This window comes from Neolamprologus multifasciatus, chromosome 22 (genome assembly GCF_963576455.1).
Source record: "Neolamprologus multifasciatus chromosome 22, fNeoMul1.2, whole genome shotgun sequence".
NCBI classification, from domain to species: Eukaryota; Metazoa; Chordata; class Actinopteri; order Cichliformes; family Cichlidae; genus Neolamprologus; species Neolamprologus multifasciatus.
The window spans coordinates 9,842,393-9,863,061 of NC_140459.1; the positions used below are offsets into that span (position 1 = coordinate 9,842,393).

Here is a 20,669-nt window from a genome sequence, read left to right on the forward strand (position 1 = left end):
GTACTAAATATCATATTATCTGCACAAAAAGTGATGAGTGGAATTTAAAAGTGCCTCATGCCCTTTTTTAATGAGAGGATGAATTAATATTTTTAGCTTTATCTTATTTGTAGACAACAACGGTCGCAACTGATGGTGACAAGGAGGCAAACTTTGTGAAGGGAAAAAGGAGTGGTTCATTTTCTTGTGTGAAGCAGACAACAGGTACCTGCAGATTACCCATGACCCAAAGGGAGGTAGAGACTAATTAGAAACCATCATGAAAGGTATGTGTAGGTATGTAAGGTATGTGCCTTCAGCAGGATCAGAGATTCAGGTGGTGGAGAGAAACTATATGGTTTTGGAGCTTTAAAAATAACAGCTGGCAAAAACACTGTCAAGTAAAAGTATAACAGGCATAATAATTTTACATTCTAATGATAACGAATGCACCGTATTGTGTCTGCAGTCAAGTGAAATAATTCTTTCAAACTACAGCAGCATAACAGCTTAAAGACACAATTTGAAAAAAGCCATAGTGCCCAGATGGCAGTGCCAACCATACTGGCACAAAGGCTTTAAAGCAGTGAGTGTTGGTTCAGTCTCCAGCACTCTTTTTACTGCACCTCCCCTTAACTTAGATAATGATCTCAGCTTTTCTTTAGAATTGTAGTGTCTTAAATCTGACCTGTGATCTACACATGGGGGGGGGGGCGCAAGAAAAGAAAGCGCAAGAAAAGACCCAAAAAAATCGACTTTATTTTTATTAGTGTAAAAATTAGTCTAAAAATGTAAGTGTACCTTTTTTAAAATTACCTTACAATGAGTGAATATATACACTCATTGTAAACCTCTAACCATGAATACACCCACTCACTGACTAAACCTGTGAAAAACAGAGAGCAGCATGATCATTTTTAGTGGAAAAACTTGCTCACGTATTGTTTCATGATGGGAAAATAAACTCAAAGCAAGCTTAAATGGAGTATGAACCCGATTAGACCTCTACAGCACAATGCAATTTGTTTCTTCCTTCATTTCCTACTTCAATACACATATCAATATCTAAGACTGTGAAACAGTACAAAGTATTGTCCGTTGCATCCACTTAATCACAGCTTCTAATAAGATATTCCAGCATTTTCTTAAGAAGCCAGCATGTGTTCGTATTGGGACTCGTGTCGTCCACTCTCTGTATAATCTGCACTGCTGCAGATCAAAATGTTTGTCTGCTTGTTCATGAGCTGAAAAAAAGAAGTGAGTTTAATGTGAGTCATTCTCTCTGTTCTTCACAGCATTGTTTGCCTGAAACAATACATTACATAACCGAAGCAAACAGCTTTTTCTGGGGTCCCTTTGGTCATGATTTTTGCCGGAGATTAAACATCTCAGCTCAGTAGTATGGGCCAAATGGAGTGTCCTATTTACAGATTAATTGTAGTTGAATTCCACATATGACATTAATGTTTGTAGCATGTAGGGTATTTTGTGATTGTCTGTTGTCTTGCGTCACCTTGCGATCACAAGTTGGAGCAGACTCCCTAGCAGCTCCTTAATCTGATGGTTTCCCTCCATCACCAGTTGTAATAAACCGTGGAAACCGAGGGGTACTTCATTTTCAGACACACTTTGCTGTGGGCAGCAGTGGAAAATTGGTCTTGTTTGCATGTGTGTGCATGCCCATAGTGGAAAAGTCTTAGGTAAAGTATCCTGTCGTGCTCTGATGCCCCTACATAGAAACTGGCCTCGAGAGTTTCCACTGGCTGGGAAAACAAGTTTGTCCAGGAAAGAAGCAAAGCAGGGGAGCTGCACCATGAGCAGATTTGTAAGGTTTGGATTCAAAATTCTGGCACTCAAGTTTAAATCATGCATGGTGTGCTTAAGCCTCTAGAAACAGCCCAGGTTTTCTTCTGTTTTGGCTCTTCGCTTCATCAGTGTAGCAGATCTTGACCTCTAGGGGTCTCTGTTTGCTTTGCTATAGCTTCACCCACAGCAGCCAGCCCTGAGGGAGGAGGGGTGGGAGGATTAGTCTTCAGTGTGGATGGATGAGTCACCTTTCTGAATGGTGAAGAACAAGGAGGTTATCACTGAAAACCTCTTAAGACGACAGGGAAGTTTCCCTCGCTGAGGCCAATTTGCCATGTTTGAGCTCTCCATATCGTCACTTTTTTTTATTTGTATAAAATAAAATCAATTCGAAGTTTAGATTGAATTCTACTCGTTAAAATCAACAAATTGCAATATTTAGGGAATGTTTATCATTAAACAGTGGTAGTAAGTGATACATTTTTTTTAAAAAAAGGAAAGAAAAAGAAGATTGAACTATGGTTCAAGATTGTTGCAGTATTTTTTCATCATTTAACACAGCCCAGTGAGCATGCTGATTTTCATTCTGCTCAGGTCTATGCAAAGGTTAGAACACAGAACATCAGTGCTGAAGCAAACGTGTGCAACATCATCTTTGTGAGAGGTAAGAACCTAAAGCCTGAACACTGAAAACAAACATAACCACCTACTTGGAATTTAAGAAGCTCCATTTTTGGCTCTGCAGAGCATATTTTCATGGTTTAAACTATTAAGATTAATATGTGTGCTTCACATGGCAGTTTGATGTAATTGCTTTGGGGCACCAGATATTAATGACACGCAATTAATGTGTTCATTTCATAATAAAATCCCTTTGGGCAAGTGTGTTATTTTATTTGCAGTTGTAACAAACAATTTGCTCATTAATTCATCTTTCAGATCTTTTCCTGTTTGGTCTGTAAAACTTTCCGAGTTTTAAAATAAAGTCGAAAATCTCTAAAAACCAAGCTTATCATCGCAAATCCAGTTCTGTTTTAAAACATAAACTTTAAAGTATTTTCAGGAAATGTAATTGATTTATTTATTGTTAGACTGAAACACTCCACTTGTCACCTGTAACCGATTCACAAGTCTCACACAAAAAATTGTCTAATGACAATCTTGCTCTAATAATGGCTACAAGTCTGAGAAGACCAATAATAATTCATGTAACTGATGAACCCGTAAGATGAGAGTAACATGAAGTGTAAAGTGTATGTTAAGATCACTAACTGGAGCATTTCTGATGTTGCATCATTAACTATACATCCATAGTGTAGTGGTTTACACATTTGCCTAACACACGAAAGCTCCAAATTCCTCTGGGGTGGGATCAGGTGTTAAATAAATAAATAAATCTGCCAAATCAAACATGTGCAGCTACCTGCTGTGATGAAAGTAGCTTTTATTAGAGAAGAAGCAAACTAAAGTCTACATTTAATGACAGGAGTGTGTTTTCTTGGCTCAATTCCGTCAATTTCCAGTATATAAAAGCACAGCCTGTAAACTGATGTTTACTGTTGGAAATGAGTGAGGTTTGCAGGTGTTCAGAGGGACGAATAGCCTCTTTTTTAATGCAGTAAGTGTTTAATCAATCAAGTATAAGACAGTTTAAAGGTTTATAAACAATTTTTACTGATACAGTTAAGAATATTGATACAGCAATGTAAAGCTACCATAATGCACATACCTATGGACTTATGGGTCATAATGGGCACTAGATGGATTATAATAAATAGTTGAACACAACATCTGTACACAGAAACATTGCCCGATAATCCATAGAAATGTACATATACAAGTACAACATTTATAATTCCATAAATTTACGAATGACGAATCCTCCAGAATAAAATTGATATCATCCAGTATTATGGTTCTTTTTTATTTTTTGAATTAAACACAAGCATTGACTGAATTTATAAGGAATTATGTACAGATTCCTAAACAAGAAACTCCATAAAGGCACAATTGTCTATACAACATGTACAAAAAAAAAAGAAAAAAAACTGTCTGGAGCTGACAATTTGGAAAAAAAAATTAAATGATTGGTCATCATCATCATAACTGTCATATGATTGCACGTACAATATGAATGTCAGCATCTGTGCTTTGAAAGGTGATTTGCTGAGAAACAAACCCCTGAAAAGTGTTTTCAGTCTTACAAAGTGACAAGAATTACAAAAGGAGAAGAAGAAGTGTTTCCACTTGAGGGTTTCAGGTGGCAATGACCAGTCGGTCTTCATCGTCACTGGAGGCCTCGTTATAGTCTTCAACTACCTTCTGCCAGCTGGTCACTGGTGGCGGTCGTAGAGGTGCAGGATCACCAGCTCCTTCAGCTGCAGGCTGTTTGAGGCTGCTTGCTTGACTCTCAGGAGCTGGTGATGGATTCTGCTGGAGGGATTTTTCTCGTTCATCCCTCGCCACAGTCTGTGTGAGCTCTGCTCCACTGTTACCTCCGGGGCTAGCCCTGCTGCCTGAGGTCAGTTCTGGACAGGAGCTGACCTTAAAAGGGGCGGGTGGTGAACCAAGCCTGTGTTCACCATGAGGTGGCTGTGTTCCCAGAGCTTCAGGGCTTCCCTGCCTCTCAGAGGACCCGGGGAGGGGACTGAGGGTGGACAGAGGGCTGAGCGAAGGAATGATGGCAGGCAGGGCAATATTTACTATTTGCAGGCCTGGGACGTGTGTCTGCGGCCCAGTGCTGCTTTGGGAGGTGGGGTTGGCAGCTAAAACCTGCACTCCAAGGGCAGCATTGAGGGTGAGGCCTTGCTGGGGCAGCAGCTGTGTGGATGCCAGGCCTGTATTGGTCAGTCCCATGAGGTTAAGTGTTTCCAGACCCATTGGCTGGATTGTTTGAGCCTGCAGGCCAGTAACCTGCCCTAGAGGGAAGCAGGGTACGACACTGCTGATTGGTTCCTGGACCACAAGTGGCTGAGTTGGCAAGCTCTCCGTTTGGGGTGGAGTGTTGGGAGCTGGCAACGGGCTCGTGTTTCGATGAATGACGCTCAAAGCTGGGATGGTGAGCTGGACGGGGCCCGCCTGGATTGGCACAAAGGTAGAATAAGCTGCCAGGCCAGCAGGGACCAGCTGGATCCCCCCAACTGGAACCATACTGTAAGAGGAGCGAGACGGCTGCTGAGAGTGCAGGGGCAAGTGACTAAACAGGTGTGTCTGGGTCTCTGCTCCCGGTGTTTGAGATACACCCTGTAGGGGGAAGTGTGAAGGAACTTGAGAACCAAAGGAGGAAGTCTGTGTGCCCCGGTCCACTGGTATACTTGACTCACTGGTTGCCACAGCAGGAGACGCAGAGGTGTCCTGTGAAAGGAAAAGAATATTGTCACTTCTTGACATTATTTTGGCAAAACCCAAGTTATCTGGATGAGTCCAGTAGACCTATAGGATTAATCACCTTTGCTCAGAGGAGTTTTGTGGAAGTGTCTTGCATGCAGGAGTCAAAGTAAGGGTATGGATAGGAAAGAAGGGAAGCAGACAGGGAGGGGTGGAGGGGGACACAGTGAGAAAATAAGGGTCTCACCTGGCCTATTTTGGAGCCCTTGCCTTGCACTGGGGGACTAGGGGGCACATCAAAGTCTGGGTAGTCGATGGACATCTGCCTGCAGGGTGACACTGGGCTCATCATGTGCACTGACTCTGTGTCTGAGGTGTAGGACTCTGATGTGGTGGCAACAGGTGGAGGAGAGTGAAGGAAAGCCATTGGACTGCAGCAGGACCCCGAATGCTTGCTCAGGAACACGGGGCTCATCATGGGGACAGATTCGGAGTATGTTGTGTGGGATTCGGGAACTGGAGGCTGGGACAGAGGGAGTGAGATGGAGCTGATCGACATCTGGGCTAGGAGTGCACTAGGAGGGACGTCAGCCTCTTTGGAAGAGATGTGCTGCGGGCTTGCAGACACAGAAGGATTGGTAGAGAGTCCCGACTCTGCCTGGCTGTCCTCCTCTTCCTCCTCGTTGTCATCATTCTCCTCATCATCAGGACCATCGGAGTCATCTCCATCTGAATCTTGGCGGTCAGCACTGCTCACATGACTGCGGTCTCCTGCCGAGGAAATACGTGAGAAGAAAAATTGAATTCTTGTCTCTGAATTCTGCTGTACATGCACGTCATCACAGCTAGAAAAAAAACTCATTCACTAAATAACTTTGATTATCATCCAAGATTTCTTTCTTAAAGTGAGAAAAAACAGCACTGAAAATCCCGCTACTCATGGATGTTTTGTACTGCTGCTGCAGTGTTTCACACCCTACACCACCATACGCCCCTGAGCTCCATCACAGGCAGAGGAGGAAAAACAAATAAGCTGTTAGAGACTTGGACCACAGAATGTTTTCAGGCAGCCTCTCTCTCCCTCTTTTTTTCTAAAATTAGATGCAGCAATTTCCTCTTTCTAAACGCTGTGCATGTCGCCCACATGCGCTTTGAGTTAAGAGGAAGAAGCTGCATTTAGAATTTCTAATTAGACCGTGGCAAAGCCATTGATCGACAAAGCAACAGAGCACAAGCAGGGACACTCCATGTTATATATTTCATGCCATTAAACTATTAAAAGAAGGGCAATCCTGCTGTTAGAAATCAAAGCTGATTGTATAAGTAAATCTGAATTAAGTCAATATTATATATTCAACTGTATGTAGTAATACAAAACTCATATTTTACAGACAAACTGTTCATCTTATAGAAGTTATGGCTTTTGTGCAAATAATGATCCTTCTGCAATTCCCTCAAGGAAAATCCCGAGCAGCAAAGCACCGTACCAGAGTCCTCAGCATCCTGATCGTCAATTAGTCCGTCAGGCACCCCCATCTCCATGCACTTCTTACTGTGGGCCTTGGATTTCATGTGCTTGGTCAGATTGCCTGTAACAAAAAAGGAGGCAATGAGGTCTTACGGGTGGGTAGAGCTTGAACAATAGCACAGAAGGAGTTTATGTAAGAGTATGCGGTCTTTGGGAAAGCTCTATGTAAAGGGTGAGTAACTGATAAAGACATTTTTAAATGAACGTGGGTTGCTGACACCAAGTACTGTTCTGCAGTGTCGCGTGGGTAGGCAAGTTCGATAAAGAATGGTGAATCATACTGTCTTGGTTTAAGAGATGGTGGAATAACATTTTTAATTTCACAGCTTGTAAAAGGAAGGAGTAAATTCTTTCAGTTCCAGTGTGTGACAGATACAGAGTTTGATATTGCAAAATCAGGCGTGAGAAAGAGCTATAACTTTTAAAGACATTAACAGAACTGCATTTGTTGCTGTTTATACGAGGCTGCACTAATTATCAAAAGACAAGGCAAATGAAAAATCATACATGCATGTACTGCATTTAAAATGGACTTATTCAACTGCATTGTACGAATTATAATCACATGGCTTTAACACTCACCTTTCGTCTTAAAGGAGAAATTGCAGTGGACACAATGGTACGGCCGGACATCAGAGTGAGTACGGATGTGTTTGCGCAGCATGCTCGGCTTCTTGCAGCGAATCCCACATTCCTCACAGATGTATTTACCTCGCCCACGGCCACGTACATAAACATACTCCTCGTTAGATTTGTACCTGTGGGTTTGAAATGTAACCATGAGGCACAAAATCTAACATAATGTTTCTAACATTTTGAATATAATCTGATTGTTCCGTTTCATACCCGCCATCAAATATTTTGATTCGCCTCGGTTCTGTTGTAGTGACCAAGTCCTTGTCTGAATCGTTGCTGGCTTGAGTCTCTGGCTGCACTTTACTTTTGGTTTCAACTGATACAGACTTTTGGGTTACTGGCAACTGCAGGAAAAATATGATATTTTTGGATGTGACTCAAGAAACAAGTCATCATTACAACATTATGAAATTTCAGACTTTGCAGAAAGTTAGTCTTACCCTGGGCATGACATCCTTCAGCTTGCCTGAGTAAGACAAGATGTCCGCTTTCCCACTTGTTTTTATGGCTGATGTGTAGTGTATTTTCTTGGAGCTCTGCTTGGAGTCAAACAAAGACATGACCACCTTGGTAGGCAACCCCAGTGGGTTAGGGTTGTTGGGTTTGGCTGTCCAGGTAGCGTATGCTGAAGTCTTCAGGTCGGTCTGTTGAACATGGAGAGGTTTCCTTTTCATCAAAAAACACCATGTGAAAGTTGTGGTGGTCTTCAGGCTGGGGAAAGACAGGCGGTGGCTGTCTTTTGTGTTAACCACAGACACAGATGTGGTCAATTTCACTTGACCACCGTGGAAACTGGAGGGCCTAATTGGGGATTTGGCTGGAGTCCACCTCTGTTCCTCAGCTTTTTCTTGAGGCTTCAGATTGTTGTTGGCTGGCATGGAGGTTCCCTGGCTACCAAGTGTAGTATTCAGGATAGGACCTGTCTCTTCATGAATAACAGTTATTGTATCTTTTTCTATCCCAGTACCATCAGGTGACATAGGTTTAACATCATCAGTAGCCTCTGAGTCCTTCTCCCCATCTGACTTAACCTGGGGCAGAGGTGGGGCCTCCGTCTCAATGGGACTGTCCACTGGTTCAGTTGTGCACACCTGCCTAACGAGTGTCAGCTTCCGTTGTCGGGTCACCTCCGACATCTTGGAATTAAGATAATTGACTGATCGTCCATCGGTGAGGCAGGCCACACCATGCTCATCTTTAGCTCGTTTTTGGTGCTTTTCCATGTAGATGTCCAAGCTGTTTGCAGGTGACAACATTCGTTTGCTTGATGCAGTGGGTTCCTGCTGTGGGCATAGTGTTACTGATGCCAGTTTCTGCGTGCAATGTAAAGACCCAAGAGGAGTTTGTTCTACAGTGCGGTTATGAGGGCCTCCTGTCTGAGCTTGAGTCCTATCTTTCTTTGCAGTTGTTACAACACGAAAATCACTTTCCACACTAGGAGTCGACGACAGGCTATTTTTATTGGGCACAGAGTGAGCAGGGTGGATCTGCTCGTGAGTTATCAAGATCTGTGGCAGTGGTATAGCACTTCCTTGGGTTTGATCAAATGATTCTCTTCGCTGTTCACCCGACAAAACAACCGTCTGTGTTTTACTGTCTGCAGCCTGTTGACTGGGTTGAGCTACATACAAATTTTGGATTACATCAGATGATTTTGAAATGCTCAAAATCGGATTGGCAATTGGTATTGTTAAAACTGGCAGGGCTATCTGAGCTCCCTGTGTGCCAGAGAAGGAAAAGGTTTGGCCTGTTCTCAGAGCTGGACACTGTAGTTGGTATTTGGGCACAAAATGTTTTTTTTCTTCTGTGTCAGCTGGTTTGTTTTGGATGTTCTCTCGACAAACCAAGATCTGGTTTAGTGGTTGTTGTATCTTTTGGCAAATTTGAACCCTTGATGTTTGGTGCCAAGGATGTGGAAGGCCATGGACTTGAGGCTGCTGAGTTGGGCTACCCAAATTAATGCTCTGCACCATTTGCTCATTCTTTTGCAGTGGTGGTTCTTCTGTGTGCAGGACAAAGGGCTGAGGCACTGTGCGCCTGCTAGTAATGTGAATCTGCTGGGGTCTGTTATGAGTGAAAGAGCTAACATTTCCAATGAGAGGTTTATCTAAAGGTGCGGCAGCTTTCCTAACAGGTTGCTGACTTTCAGGTCCAATTTTTAAAGACATCTGCCGAACTAATGGCCCCCGTCTCCTTTCAATTAGTGGCACCTGGGAAAGTTGGGAGAGTTGTCCACTTTTTGGCTGTCCAGCAGGTGACAGAGATCTACTTGGAGATACATTGCCAGAGTCAAAGGATTTGCTGCGGTAGTCACATGAAATCTCCACAGAGGGTTGAGTACATGTGATCTGTTCAGATGCGGCACGCCTCATCATTCCAGGCACACCAAGGGTGTTGAAAGCTGTTGGCAAACACTGAGTCTCGGGCATTTTACCAACGCACTCTCCTCGAGAAGGACTCTCCGATCTAGATGGCTCATCTCTGTCAAAAGAGGCTGAGATGCTGGAGCCGCGAGAAAGACTGCTGTCCCTGCTGAGGCTTCGTGAGAGGCTCGATTCAAAACTGGATTCACCCGATGAATGATCCATTTGAGCCAGACGAATTCTTTTCTTCTTAGGGGGAAGTTTCTCTGCTGGCAGCTTTGACAAACTCTCACTTCTCTGAGGCCAGCTGAACTGATCTGCAGGTTTATCTGCTGGTTCAGCAGTCTGTGTTTCATGTTCTCTGTCTGGTTCCACTGTGACTAAAATCTCAGGAACTTGAATGTTATTTTGACGAACAAGGCGAGACTGATGGATAGGAGTAGAGTGTTCACCAACTGGTGCCACTGTCCTATCAGTGCACTGCTCCTTTCTTTGTTTTCCATAATCCGTGCTCTTAGGTTTTGATATGGTTTCATGGTAACCATCAGCTAAGACACCAGATGCCACATCTGATTTGGGTTTGTTCAGGGGATCCTTCTCCATGCTATCAGCAGGAGAGATCCTGTCAATAGACTCTGTCTCAAAGGAATTGGGTCTGCTGAGAGAGTTGGTGTGTCTGATGACTGAAGTGCCACTGCCTTGCCTTTGCAAGTCTCCTTTAGCAGGGGTACTGATCTGGGTCTCTCGTATTGGCGAAAGTCTGGAATCTGGAGAATTAATGCCTCTTGCTACAAGCTGTATCTGAGGTAGCTTTGGCTGGTTGGTTTTGGGTTGTATATCTACTATTACAGCATGGTGAGGAAAATTCCTGTTTGCCAGAACTGCTGGTAGCTCAAAACTAACAGAGCAAGGTGCACTAGTATCAGTTGGAGACTGATCATCCTCATCACCAACACTTTTCATTTTCCTCCTCTTCCTGAATGATGTCTGTTGATCAAGTACCCCTGGCCCAGGTGTGGTTGCTCCTGCTATCGGCTGCTGTAAATTAACATGAAAAACATCTTGGTCAGTTTCTTTGGCAGCCATTGGTTTGTTTTTTGGACCATGAAGTTCAGAGCAGTAGAATTTCTTGTGAGTTTCAAAGTTCTCTAACTTTCTGTACCGGTTACGACACGTTTCACACTCGTACATCGTGCCTTTAGTCTGTTGAGGTTTTCTGTTTCTTTCCTGACTGTGTTCAAAAGACCTGCTTCTTTGCATGTGCTCTGCAGAATTGCTTTGTCCGATATAGCCCTCATCCATGGAGCGAACAGAGGGGAGGCCATGTCTCTCATTGTGGGAAAAGTCCTCTACTGCTGTTTGTCTGACCAAGGTACGAGAATGCATTGCAGGATTTGGGGTTGATGGAGCTGATGAAAATACATCGTCATTTAGTGCACTAATTTTGTCATCACATGACTGGCTGCTGCGCAAAGGATGGGGGACAGCAGCAACATTAAGGGGAAGAGCAGTGTGTCCTGGTGTAGTAGGCATAGAGTTGCTCCTTGTTATTGGCAAACAATCCATCGGTGGGTATTGGGGGGGTACAGAAAGAAGAAATACTGGCTTTGATTTATCTGTGGGAGTGAATGGAGATTTGGGGATGTCTGAGCTGGAACTTGACCTTCTTCCCATTGGTTTAAGATCAAACTGAAAAGAGTCTTTAAATATGTATGACTTCGGGGAGTCTATGCTACCTCTCCTTGAAAGCGAGGTCCTCCTTGGCTTTACACTGTCCAGCTGCTTGTTGTCAACTACTATCTCATTATCAGATATCAACTTTGTAATTCGTTCTTCTAAAGAGCGTGCACTGGCTTCTAATCGTGGACGCATTTGTCCGTCTATCGCCCTTGGTCTCTGCTCATGTGCTACATGCATGACTGAGGCAACCACAGGAGGGACATTAGGAAGAGTGTTCTTGGCAATATCAACATCTACTGGTGGAGTTATCTTTACAAATGGACTGGGTGGACTCATGGCCTGATCAGCACTTTCAGAACGTGAGAAGTAACCTGAATCAGTGCTTCCCAAACTACGTGGACTAAGTAGACACTTAGGCTGTTGCTGCTGAGAAAAGTCTGTTGCTTGTTGCCGCTGAAGCTGAGCATGCCCACTTAACAGTGGAGACTTGCAGTGTTGGTCTTCATCTTCACTGACGGTTTCTAGTAAGGGATTTGCACCATCCACCCCTTTCAGAGATGACAAGACTGTGATATTCGATCTCAGACTGGCAGTCTGGAAGTCTCGTTGTCGTTGTGCAGCAGCTTGCTCAGGTGCTGCTCCTGTAACTCTTGGACTATCCGCCCTCAGAGGGGAGACATTAACGGGGTACACAACAACTTTTGGGAGTGCAGCTGTTACTTTAGGCTCGTGAGCTCTCTGAGCTGGGGATGATTTGACTGAGTCAGAAACACCGGATAAGTCCACTTCCCCATGGTTGGCTTGTGTTCCACCTGCACTCTGTAAACTGTTTTCAGACAAAGCAGCCACGCTGCTCTGTGACGAGTCGGGGTCTAAGTCGGCCGTGCTACCTTCCTCATCGCTGTCTCCACTCTCCTCTGCCTCTGAATGTGTTCCTGTGGTTTTGTCAGACTCTTGAGATAGCGATCCACCTCCTGATTCGGAGCGTGCAATGAGACCCAGTTTTATGGCATGAGCATGTGATTTCTTGTGCTTGTACAAGTTGCTCTTGGTTTTGAATGAGAAGCCACAAGTAACACAGGGATATGGCCTTTCTCCTGTGTGAGACCTGATGTGTTTGAGCAGCACACTGGGTTTTGCACATGCCCGGTTGCAGTATTCACAAACGTACTTTCCTGGTTTTTTAGGCTTTTGGTCCTTGGAAACCTGTTCAGCACCAAAGGTCATAACAGTGGTCATCTGAACTTGGTTGCTGCCTGGTGTAACTGGGACCTGAATACTGCTGGGAACACTGGCTGAGAGGGATTGGCATGTGTGCACAACTGGTGGTTGGCTTTGTGGCAAAGCACTTGAGCCAGAGGGAACAGGAGCATGAGTTATAGTAGATGGTCCTGCATTAAAGTTTATGTGCAAGCTAGGATTTTCTGGATTGGAAGCAACGGGCATAAAATGCGGTGTAGCAAGGGGAGCGGTACCCTGTGGAGCTGTTTGTAGATTTCCCTGTATTGGCGCTGCAATGCCAATGACATTGCCCTGTTTGTCAATATAATAGGTCTGCATATGGGAAGGTTGGGTCTGGAGACCAACATTGACACCTGACATTGCTGTGATTTCACCACTGGCTTTACCGATGGCTGTGACCTGCATCGAGGCTTTCCTCTCAGCCAGTGTGCTAAAATCAGGCTCCATGGCCTTAAGTAGAACATCAAGTGGAGCGCTGTTGGCGTAAGGATCTCCGTTAAAGCTGGAGTCTTGGCTTTTGTTTTCTTTAGGCTTTAGAGTTCCTTTAGCAGTAATCAGAGTGTCCTCCTCACCAGCTGTGAGCTCAAGCGATGGTGGCCTAGAAGATGATTTTTTCTGCTTCAGCCTTTCAGCCTCAGCAGAAAATGACCCCTTGTCAGGGGACGCTGCAACTGGTTGAGCATACTTTTGGTCACTTTCTCCACTGGGCGATGTTGAAAGATTGTGGGAAGGACTGTTGGAGGAGGAGGAGCAAGAATGCGGAGTTTCCTTGGACGAAGATCCTCGGAGAGCAGATTCAGCAGATGTTTTTGACTGCAGGGGCTTCTTCACTGGAGATTTTGGAATTTTCTTTAGCTGATTCTCTGCAACAACCTTCTTCCTCTTAAGACCCTTTATGCTGTCCGCATTTCTTCGACTGCTGTCAGATAGCCCTATGGAGACAGAGACAACAATAATTAAAGTGGTATAATAACCATTTCCTTCATCTCCTCTCTTCCAGTGCTACCACAAAGAGTTAGCACAAATGACATTATTGAAAAAATTAACTTCTACTGCTGACAACCTTGGCTTATAAAATGAGTTTAAATGTAATCTCTATTGGGCACAGGAAATAACTCTAATGCCATTTTGAAAATCATATTTTCCATATAACTAACTAACTTCTCTTCTTGTTACATGAAACTAAAACAAAAATGCACACAGGAAAAGAAAAAGATCAACAGCTCACAGACTACAGTGCTTCTGTTTTACCCCTTTATTGCACATGAAGAATGTTTGAAACACACTTTAATCTCAATATGACAATAATATAAATACCAGCACCATCTTCCAACTGAAAACAATAAAACAAGTAGACTGCAGTCTATTAAAATTACTGACTGTTCTGTTTTTGCTTTATTTCCCACTATTTAAATAAATTAACTACTTTTACTATTAATTCTGTACTATATAAGCTGTGTTATCGCCAGTGACAAATTTAGTGACAAATAGTGACACTATTCTGGATCATACTGCACAGTTACATAGCAAGATAATCATTTACATGTACATGTATTATTATTTTAATCCAACTGTAAAACGAATACATAACATTTGTGATTGTTATATATAAAAATATGTATTAAACAGCTTTTTGAGAGCTTCAACATTCCAGTTGTGAAAGCTTTCTCTGCAGCCTACTTTGTTTTCCATCAGCTTATCGATAATTTGCTTTATTTAGATAATGATAGACGTATACTACAGTGAAGATACTTCGCCCTCGCACTCGTTAGCTGTGTGACTAATACCACGGAGACCCACGCTTTATTATGCAAGTAACAGTCATTTCTTGCCCTTGTTGATAAGAAATGTTGACCTATGAAGGCTCGGCTGATCAGAAAATGGTGCAAATAACTAGCGTATAACAAAGTACATCTGCATGCTTACTGAGCTGCATTCTTATAATAATAGGTGCACTGTTTTAAAAAGGGCACACCCATGCAATGGTGTCCCATAATAATGACTGAGGCAAGTGTTTTCATGGGCATGTTGCACAAGAGTAGCAGTGTCACAGCCTGTCACAGTTTCCTGGCCTGTGTAGGTATTTCCCAAGATGACTTCAGGGTTCTTTCAAGGGCTTCCCTTTACATAAGTAAATCCATTCTCCACGCAACCATGCAACTACAGAGGCTTTAAAACTGCCATGCAATCAATATAACAAGGTCTTCTGAACAAACCCTGTTTTTTAAAATAACCTTTTCTAATTGATGCTTAAAAACAATCTTTGTACAAACTGTAGCTAAAAGACAATATTTATTCATCCAAACTACACAAACCAGTTCTCAAAAAAGGGACATGACTTCACCACAAGTTTTCCATCATTAACAGTCACTGAGATAAAAGAAGCCCTTTTTGTTAACCTTCTCCTCATTTCTAAACACTCTTATGTTCCTGTAACTGCATTAAAATAATATATTTAATGTAAAATAAAGGCGATCCTTTAGTTATCTAGACTGAGGGCAATTCACATACTTCTTCATACGGCAGGTTGCCAAAGGGATTACCCTTTGACTTGCTGGCAGTGATAAAACTACCTGCTGTACTTTAAGAGGTGGACTGAGATATTTATACCCTGTTTAGAATCACCACCCAATCCCATTTAAGGTTGAGTGTCATTAAAAGGAAAATGCACAGCAGGCTGATTCTCAGGCACAGCTTAGTCAAACTGGCTTTTCTATTTCAATGTAGTTACACAACAGTCCACTTATCAAAGAAACTGTTCATGTGTTCAGTCGGGGCATAATGGAAAGATTACTGAGAATTTATGCACACAGATCAAAACAAAGGAAACATTAAATGGCCAGGCCATTTAAATGGTAAATGCACTGGTCCTTATATAGTGCTTTTCTACTCTTACTGAGCACTTAAAGTTCTCTTAGGCACACACAGCGCACTCTTCTTTGCCGTTGAGCCCTTTTTACCCTTTATGTACACGCTCTAACACCAGCTTGCCCAAAGAAAATCAACACGGAGGGCTAGAGGAGCTGTGGATCAAACCCTGAACTTCTGATTAGTAAATGACGGAATTCTCCAATTTAATTGCCGGGTTCATCTTTAGAGGAGACGGACAATAATATATATATATTTTAATTTCAATTTAACTGCAGCATTATCACATGATTATGAATGGATCGTGAACAAAAAAATAAATAAACTCCACCAGATCACTGGCAGCCCATCGTGGTTTAGGGGTTGAATTTGGCAACAGCGTCACACACCTGTGAAAGGCTACGTCGTAGGCTCTACATAGATTCACTGCAGAAGTATAAATCACACATTTCACTGGAGACCAGGTAGAAATAACAAGTTCACACCAACCTGGAAGCATCAACAGCTCTACAGTACTTGGTAGTTAAATATCTAATTGCTTTTAAAGAAAACCTTAAAATTTAAATGGGACATTTTTGTGCAACCACATAAACATCTGCCACTAATATCTGCTTTCATGCTCAGAAGACATGATAAATGCATCAACAGTCTTCACTAAAATAAAAATAAAAAACACACACATGATGTTTATAAGGGCAGTTAACTCTGCTCTCTTTTTTCCTTTAAATACAGTACTTATAATATCAGGTTTGCAAACCTTTCTAACATTAGCTGTACCTCTTACAATAAACACGAGTTCAAGCACTTTATTACCATAAAAACCTTAATGAGTCTGCCTGTTTAAATGCAGGATTTATTCATATTAATAACAGTAAATCACTGTTGTTTTTACTTTTTTATTATAATTTTTTTTTGTGTTTTTGCCCGTGTACCCTGAAGCACTTTGGGTTTCCTCTGGGTGAAATGTGCTTGCCGTGCCTCACTGATGTGACCGATATAATAATCTTTCCTTTCCACATCAGTGATTTTGCATTTATTTTGCGCTTTTTGCTTGTGCTTTATTTTAAGTTAAATTACTTATTTAATTCACTTTAAACCCTGAGGTGGTGAAAGAGAAGATATTCTACATTAAAAATGAAAGAGAAAGCTTTCCTCGCAGTTCTCTGGAAATTGCAAGTTTTGATAAGAGATCTCTTACCTTTCTGTGAGCCTTTGGGGTCTTTAAGCTCTTTCTGTGCCTCCTCGATTTTATCTGCAACACAAGAACAGAAACCATTTTCAGCACAGAGCAGCGCGCTCGACAGTCGAGGCAGTGCAGAATGAACTAATGATTCTGGGGATGCTTCCCACACGGCTGAAGGTCTTTCAAATGAAAAACAGACATTCTTCCATAGCAGAGAGAGTGCACTATTCCATTATGGAAACTACTGTAATCATATGAAGGGGGGCGCACACAAAAACACAATCACGCAGGCACACCCACCTACAGAAAAAAAGAGCAGTACGAGGGTGTTTGATACACAGATTAAGTTTGCAAACAAGTCTATAAGGTGGGTTCGTTGTCATTATCACAGTGTGCGCTCTAACCCACAGATCAATTTGCATATTTAACTGCAGTTTACGCCCCTCGGGGGGCACAAGAGTATTCAATTCAGCTCTTCTATATGTCACAGCATATCACCCACATCCAGCAGGTTAAGAACCTGTTTTTGTATGACCCATATGGATGTGTGGGAGGTGACGCGGTACTGTAATCAATATTAATTATATAGACTGGCTCGTTGTGGCGTGAGTGGGTTATACACAGTGGAATAGAGGCAAAGAGATGAGTTAAATCCTCTGGTTTCCTGCTCCTGCAGGTCACTGCCACTGGCTGTGGGAGTGAGGAAGGATACAGAATATGAAAGTACGTGTCCAGCACTCATTATTTCTAATTTATGTTCAAAACTTCTTCTCCAAGTTTAAGCAACAGGCAGACATATTTATTCATTAAAACCATAACAATAAAAAAATGCATATGAAAAATGAAAGCGCAAACTCATTACTTTCAGGAAATCTGATGGACCATTAGCAGCTCTTTCTTCTTTTCCTCACTTTCTATTATGCAAAACATTTTCTGAGCTGTTTTGACAGCTTTGTTTCCTGGATACTGCAGTAATTTGACTTTTTTTTGCAGGCTTCTATAAGCAAAATGTAAAATTCTGCATGCAACACACAATACCAGAGCCTGGCCACTACTGTAGCATGTCCGTGCCTTCCCAGACCATCCATGGAAACTGGATGGAAAAACAAACCCACAAAGACTTCTATGCCCTGCTTCTGACATTAGAGTGCAAGCGGAGTCCTTGAGGACCGGTGGGAGTAATTTTGCACAAATGTTAATGGAGAGTGAAAGAGGATGTTCCTCTGTGGTTCCCAAATTTACAGTCCAATGCCGGGAATACTCAGAGGGGAGGACACAAGCAGGCCACAGAGGAGGTCAGGGATTATGTCATCATCTCTGTGTGTTTGTGTTACTATAGTCACACCCTTCTCAGTCTCTCTCCCTCTCTATATCCCAGGCACACGCCGCGAATTACATAATGCGTCCCCACCCCTGCGCTGCTGTAGAGCAAAACAAAGGCACCCTGCCAGCAGAAACACAGCAACCGAGGCACACGAGGAGAGGGTACAGCGTTTGTTTATCTGCACATCTTTAACAAAATGGTAGATAGAGAGAGAGAAAAGACAGAGGTACGCATTTGTTTACATATAAATGACCACGTGAACGCCCTTGGCATCCAAAGGCAAAGGAACTGCTGTGTTTTCCTGGCAACGAAGGCGGCACGGTATTTCTCCAAACAGAGAGGATCCCGAAGCTTCCCTCAGAGTCATGGCTACCACGGCTCACCCTCACGGCTTCCTCGTGTAAATATCTGTGCTGCTGCAAACCAATTTGAGATAATAAATGCCTATTTTAGTGGTCGGGAGGTTCCGAGGTAGACTTCAGAGAGCATATGCTTCATAGTCTACACAGCGTGATATACATATGTCTCGTATTAGAGCGCGCTGGCAAACAAGGGCGTAAGTGATTACTGCCCACCGAAAATCTTATTAGTGGTTGTGTATGTTAGGAGAGCGGAGTGTAAGCTATCATAGAGCATATTCTTCTTCTTACATAACAAGCCGCAAACACGACCCCCTCGCGCTGAATGACACCCGTGAAGTCGAGCTCTGGAGCGTGGAAAAGATCAGGAAACCCCAGCGTGGGTGAGTGGAAAGGGGCGAGGCAGCACTACCCTCAATAAGGACGAGAAAAATATTCTACTCAGAGCGCCCGAATTATTAAACAAGCAGGGAATTATTATGGGGTTGCTCATATTTGCCTCATTATGGCTGCTGGGGTTGCTGAGGTAGTGTGGGTGAGGGCTACATGTTTCACCTCTGAGCTTTGCGACCATCCCAGTGCCATCTAAAAGAAAAAATTGGTGTAATTGTACCATAACCGCAGGAAAAACAGCACAAAGGAATCCATACAAAATGTTAGTGGTGATGAAAAGCAGAGCGCTGCATTGTGTAACATGACCACAAAATTTGAAGGAAGCGAGAAAAACAAAAAAAACAACACAGTTTGAGGACATTAAAGTCAGACAGAGCCACTTATAGCGCAACTGCTTACAAGTGTGGTTTTAAACAGAGCATAGAAGGGAAGAAAAACTATTTGTAGGATCCTTGAACTGCTTTTTAAAAACACTGTGCTGTACATACTCCAATTCTTTTGTCTCCTTCTAACCATTAAACACAAAAAAGATTATCATCGCCCTTGCAAAGAACATTGGGCTGCTGCGATAGGAGTTTGGTGAGCTTAAGTAGACTGTACTGTAAGCAAGAGGCTTTAATAATTTAGTGGACCAGGGATCGATATGCAACTTAAACATGCAGTGGTAATACTTTGTCTTACTTAAATCACAAAGGAGTCTGATGTGCAGCTGATGACTGTTAAGAGATGTACAGGTTGTTCTGTTCTCCTACAAATAAAACAACAGGACTGCAGCGAAACGCAGATGGAAGTTCGCCCTCAGTCTCGAGGGTGCCGACTCCTGATCTTTGATCTATAAAACGTGATATCTCAGGATATGATCAGGCTGGGAGAGGCCTGAGTGGGCGGGTGCATGTCAATTAGGCTGAGGTTAGTGGGCGAGGGAGTCAGTCTCCTCTCTGGTTGCTGTCATGACAACCACGAATCTTTAATGCCCCCCCGCTCGACATCTTCCAGCCCACTCCTCTCTCTGTGATGTCTACGACGACTAGGAAATATGATTACCGTTACCCCCAGGGCGAAGATGACGTAACGGCAAAGAAAACGTTCACACCTTTCGATACCAGCGCCCACCTGATGTGAGTTTACAACCTTACACTTATGGTGGGGGCGAGGAGTGTTGGGTAGGAGGGGAAGCCCATCCAAACAGATGAGCTGCAGATCTAAACATGATCTAAACTTCTAAAAAAACCAACCTATGTCAAACTAGATCCCCACCCTCCTAATGGATAATAATAATATTACATTTCACCCTACATCGAGCAGCATCACAACTGCATCTCCCTGGCACTGGATCCCCGCTGAGAGTCCCTCTGCCTGTTGGCCAACAAATAACCACCAGGCTTATACACCCTCCTCCCGTCACTGCCAGCTTGTAAAAATTCATATTTTACTCAACAGCCTTCCCTGCTGGGCCTCGCTGAGCCAAATGGCGGCCATCGACAGCACTGTGGCAGCGTTTCATGGCAGCCATATGCACAGAATTCACGTGTTTCAGATGGCCCCAACAGTTTGGCATCAGCTTCCCCTGTTATAGCATCAAAGATGTGTGCGTGTGGGGAGGGGGATAATTGTTTTTCACAAAAACAGCATCTGCGAGGAGTTTGAGGTGTCATCAGTATGCGCGACACTACACCAGCACACCAACGAGAAGCCCGAAAACTGCTGCTGGAGCATAGTTTGAGCCGTCTATTTAATCACGTCTGAGGTACTAAATTAGAACAAATTCTGTGGACAAGGTTGGTGTCGTGTCCGTGATAGTTCGATCCAGATAGGTGGACTGAATGTGTGGATGATAGCAGGAAGCAGGAGGACAGCGGGCGCTTATTGCTGGATCAAACGGGAAAGAGGAGAGGAAGAGGAGAAGGAGAGCGGAGATGACAAGATGGGATTCGGCAGCTGCCCCCCTCTTCGCTGTCACTGCGCGGGAGGGAGTTTGGGA

General features: G+C 43.3%; 1 protein-coding gene across 5 annotated transcripts in view; it reads right to left on the bottom strand.

Moving 5' to 3' along the window:
- Positions 1-3,391: 3,391 nt before the first annotated feature.
- hivep1 (HIVEP zinc finger 1) overlaps positions 3,392-20,669 on the bottom strand; it is a 67,051-nt gene continuing 49,773 nt past the window's right edge. For all 5 annotated transcript variants that reach the window (XM_085149857.1, XM_085149861.1, XM_085149860.1 and 2 more), the window contains 7 exons: positions 16,628-16,681; positions 7,717-13,493; positions 7,487-7,620; positions 7,223-7,398; positions 6,600-6,701; positions 5,360-5,883; positions 3,392-5,139 (listed from right to left, as the gene is read on the bottom strand). In XM_085149857.1, the coding sequence (XP_085005983.1) occupies positions 4,042-5,139; positions 5,360-5,883; positions 6,600-6,701; positions 7,223-7,398; positions 7,487-7,620; positions 7,717-13,493; positions 16,628-16,681 (7,865 nt within the window). In that variant the 3' untranslated portion in view covers positions 3,392-4,041. The remainder of the gene's footprint in view (positions 5,140-5,359; positions 5,884-6,599; positions 6,702-7,222; positions 7,399-7,486; positions 7,621-7,716; positions 13,494-16,627; positions 16,682-20,669) is intronic.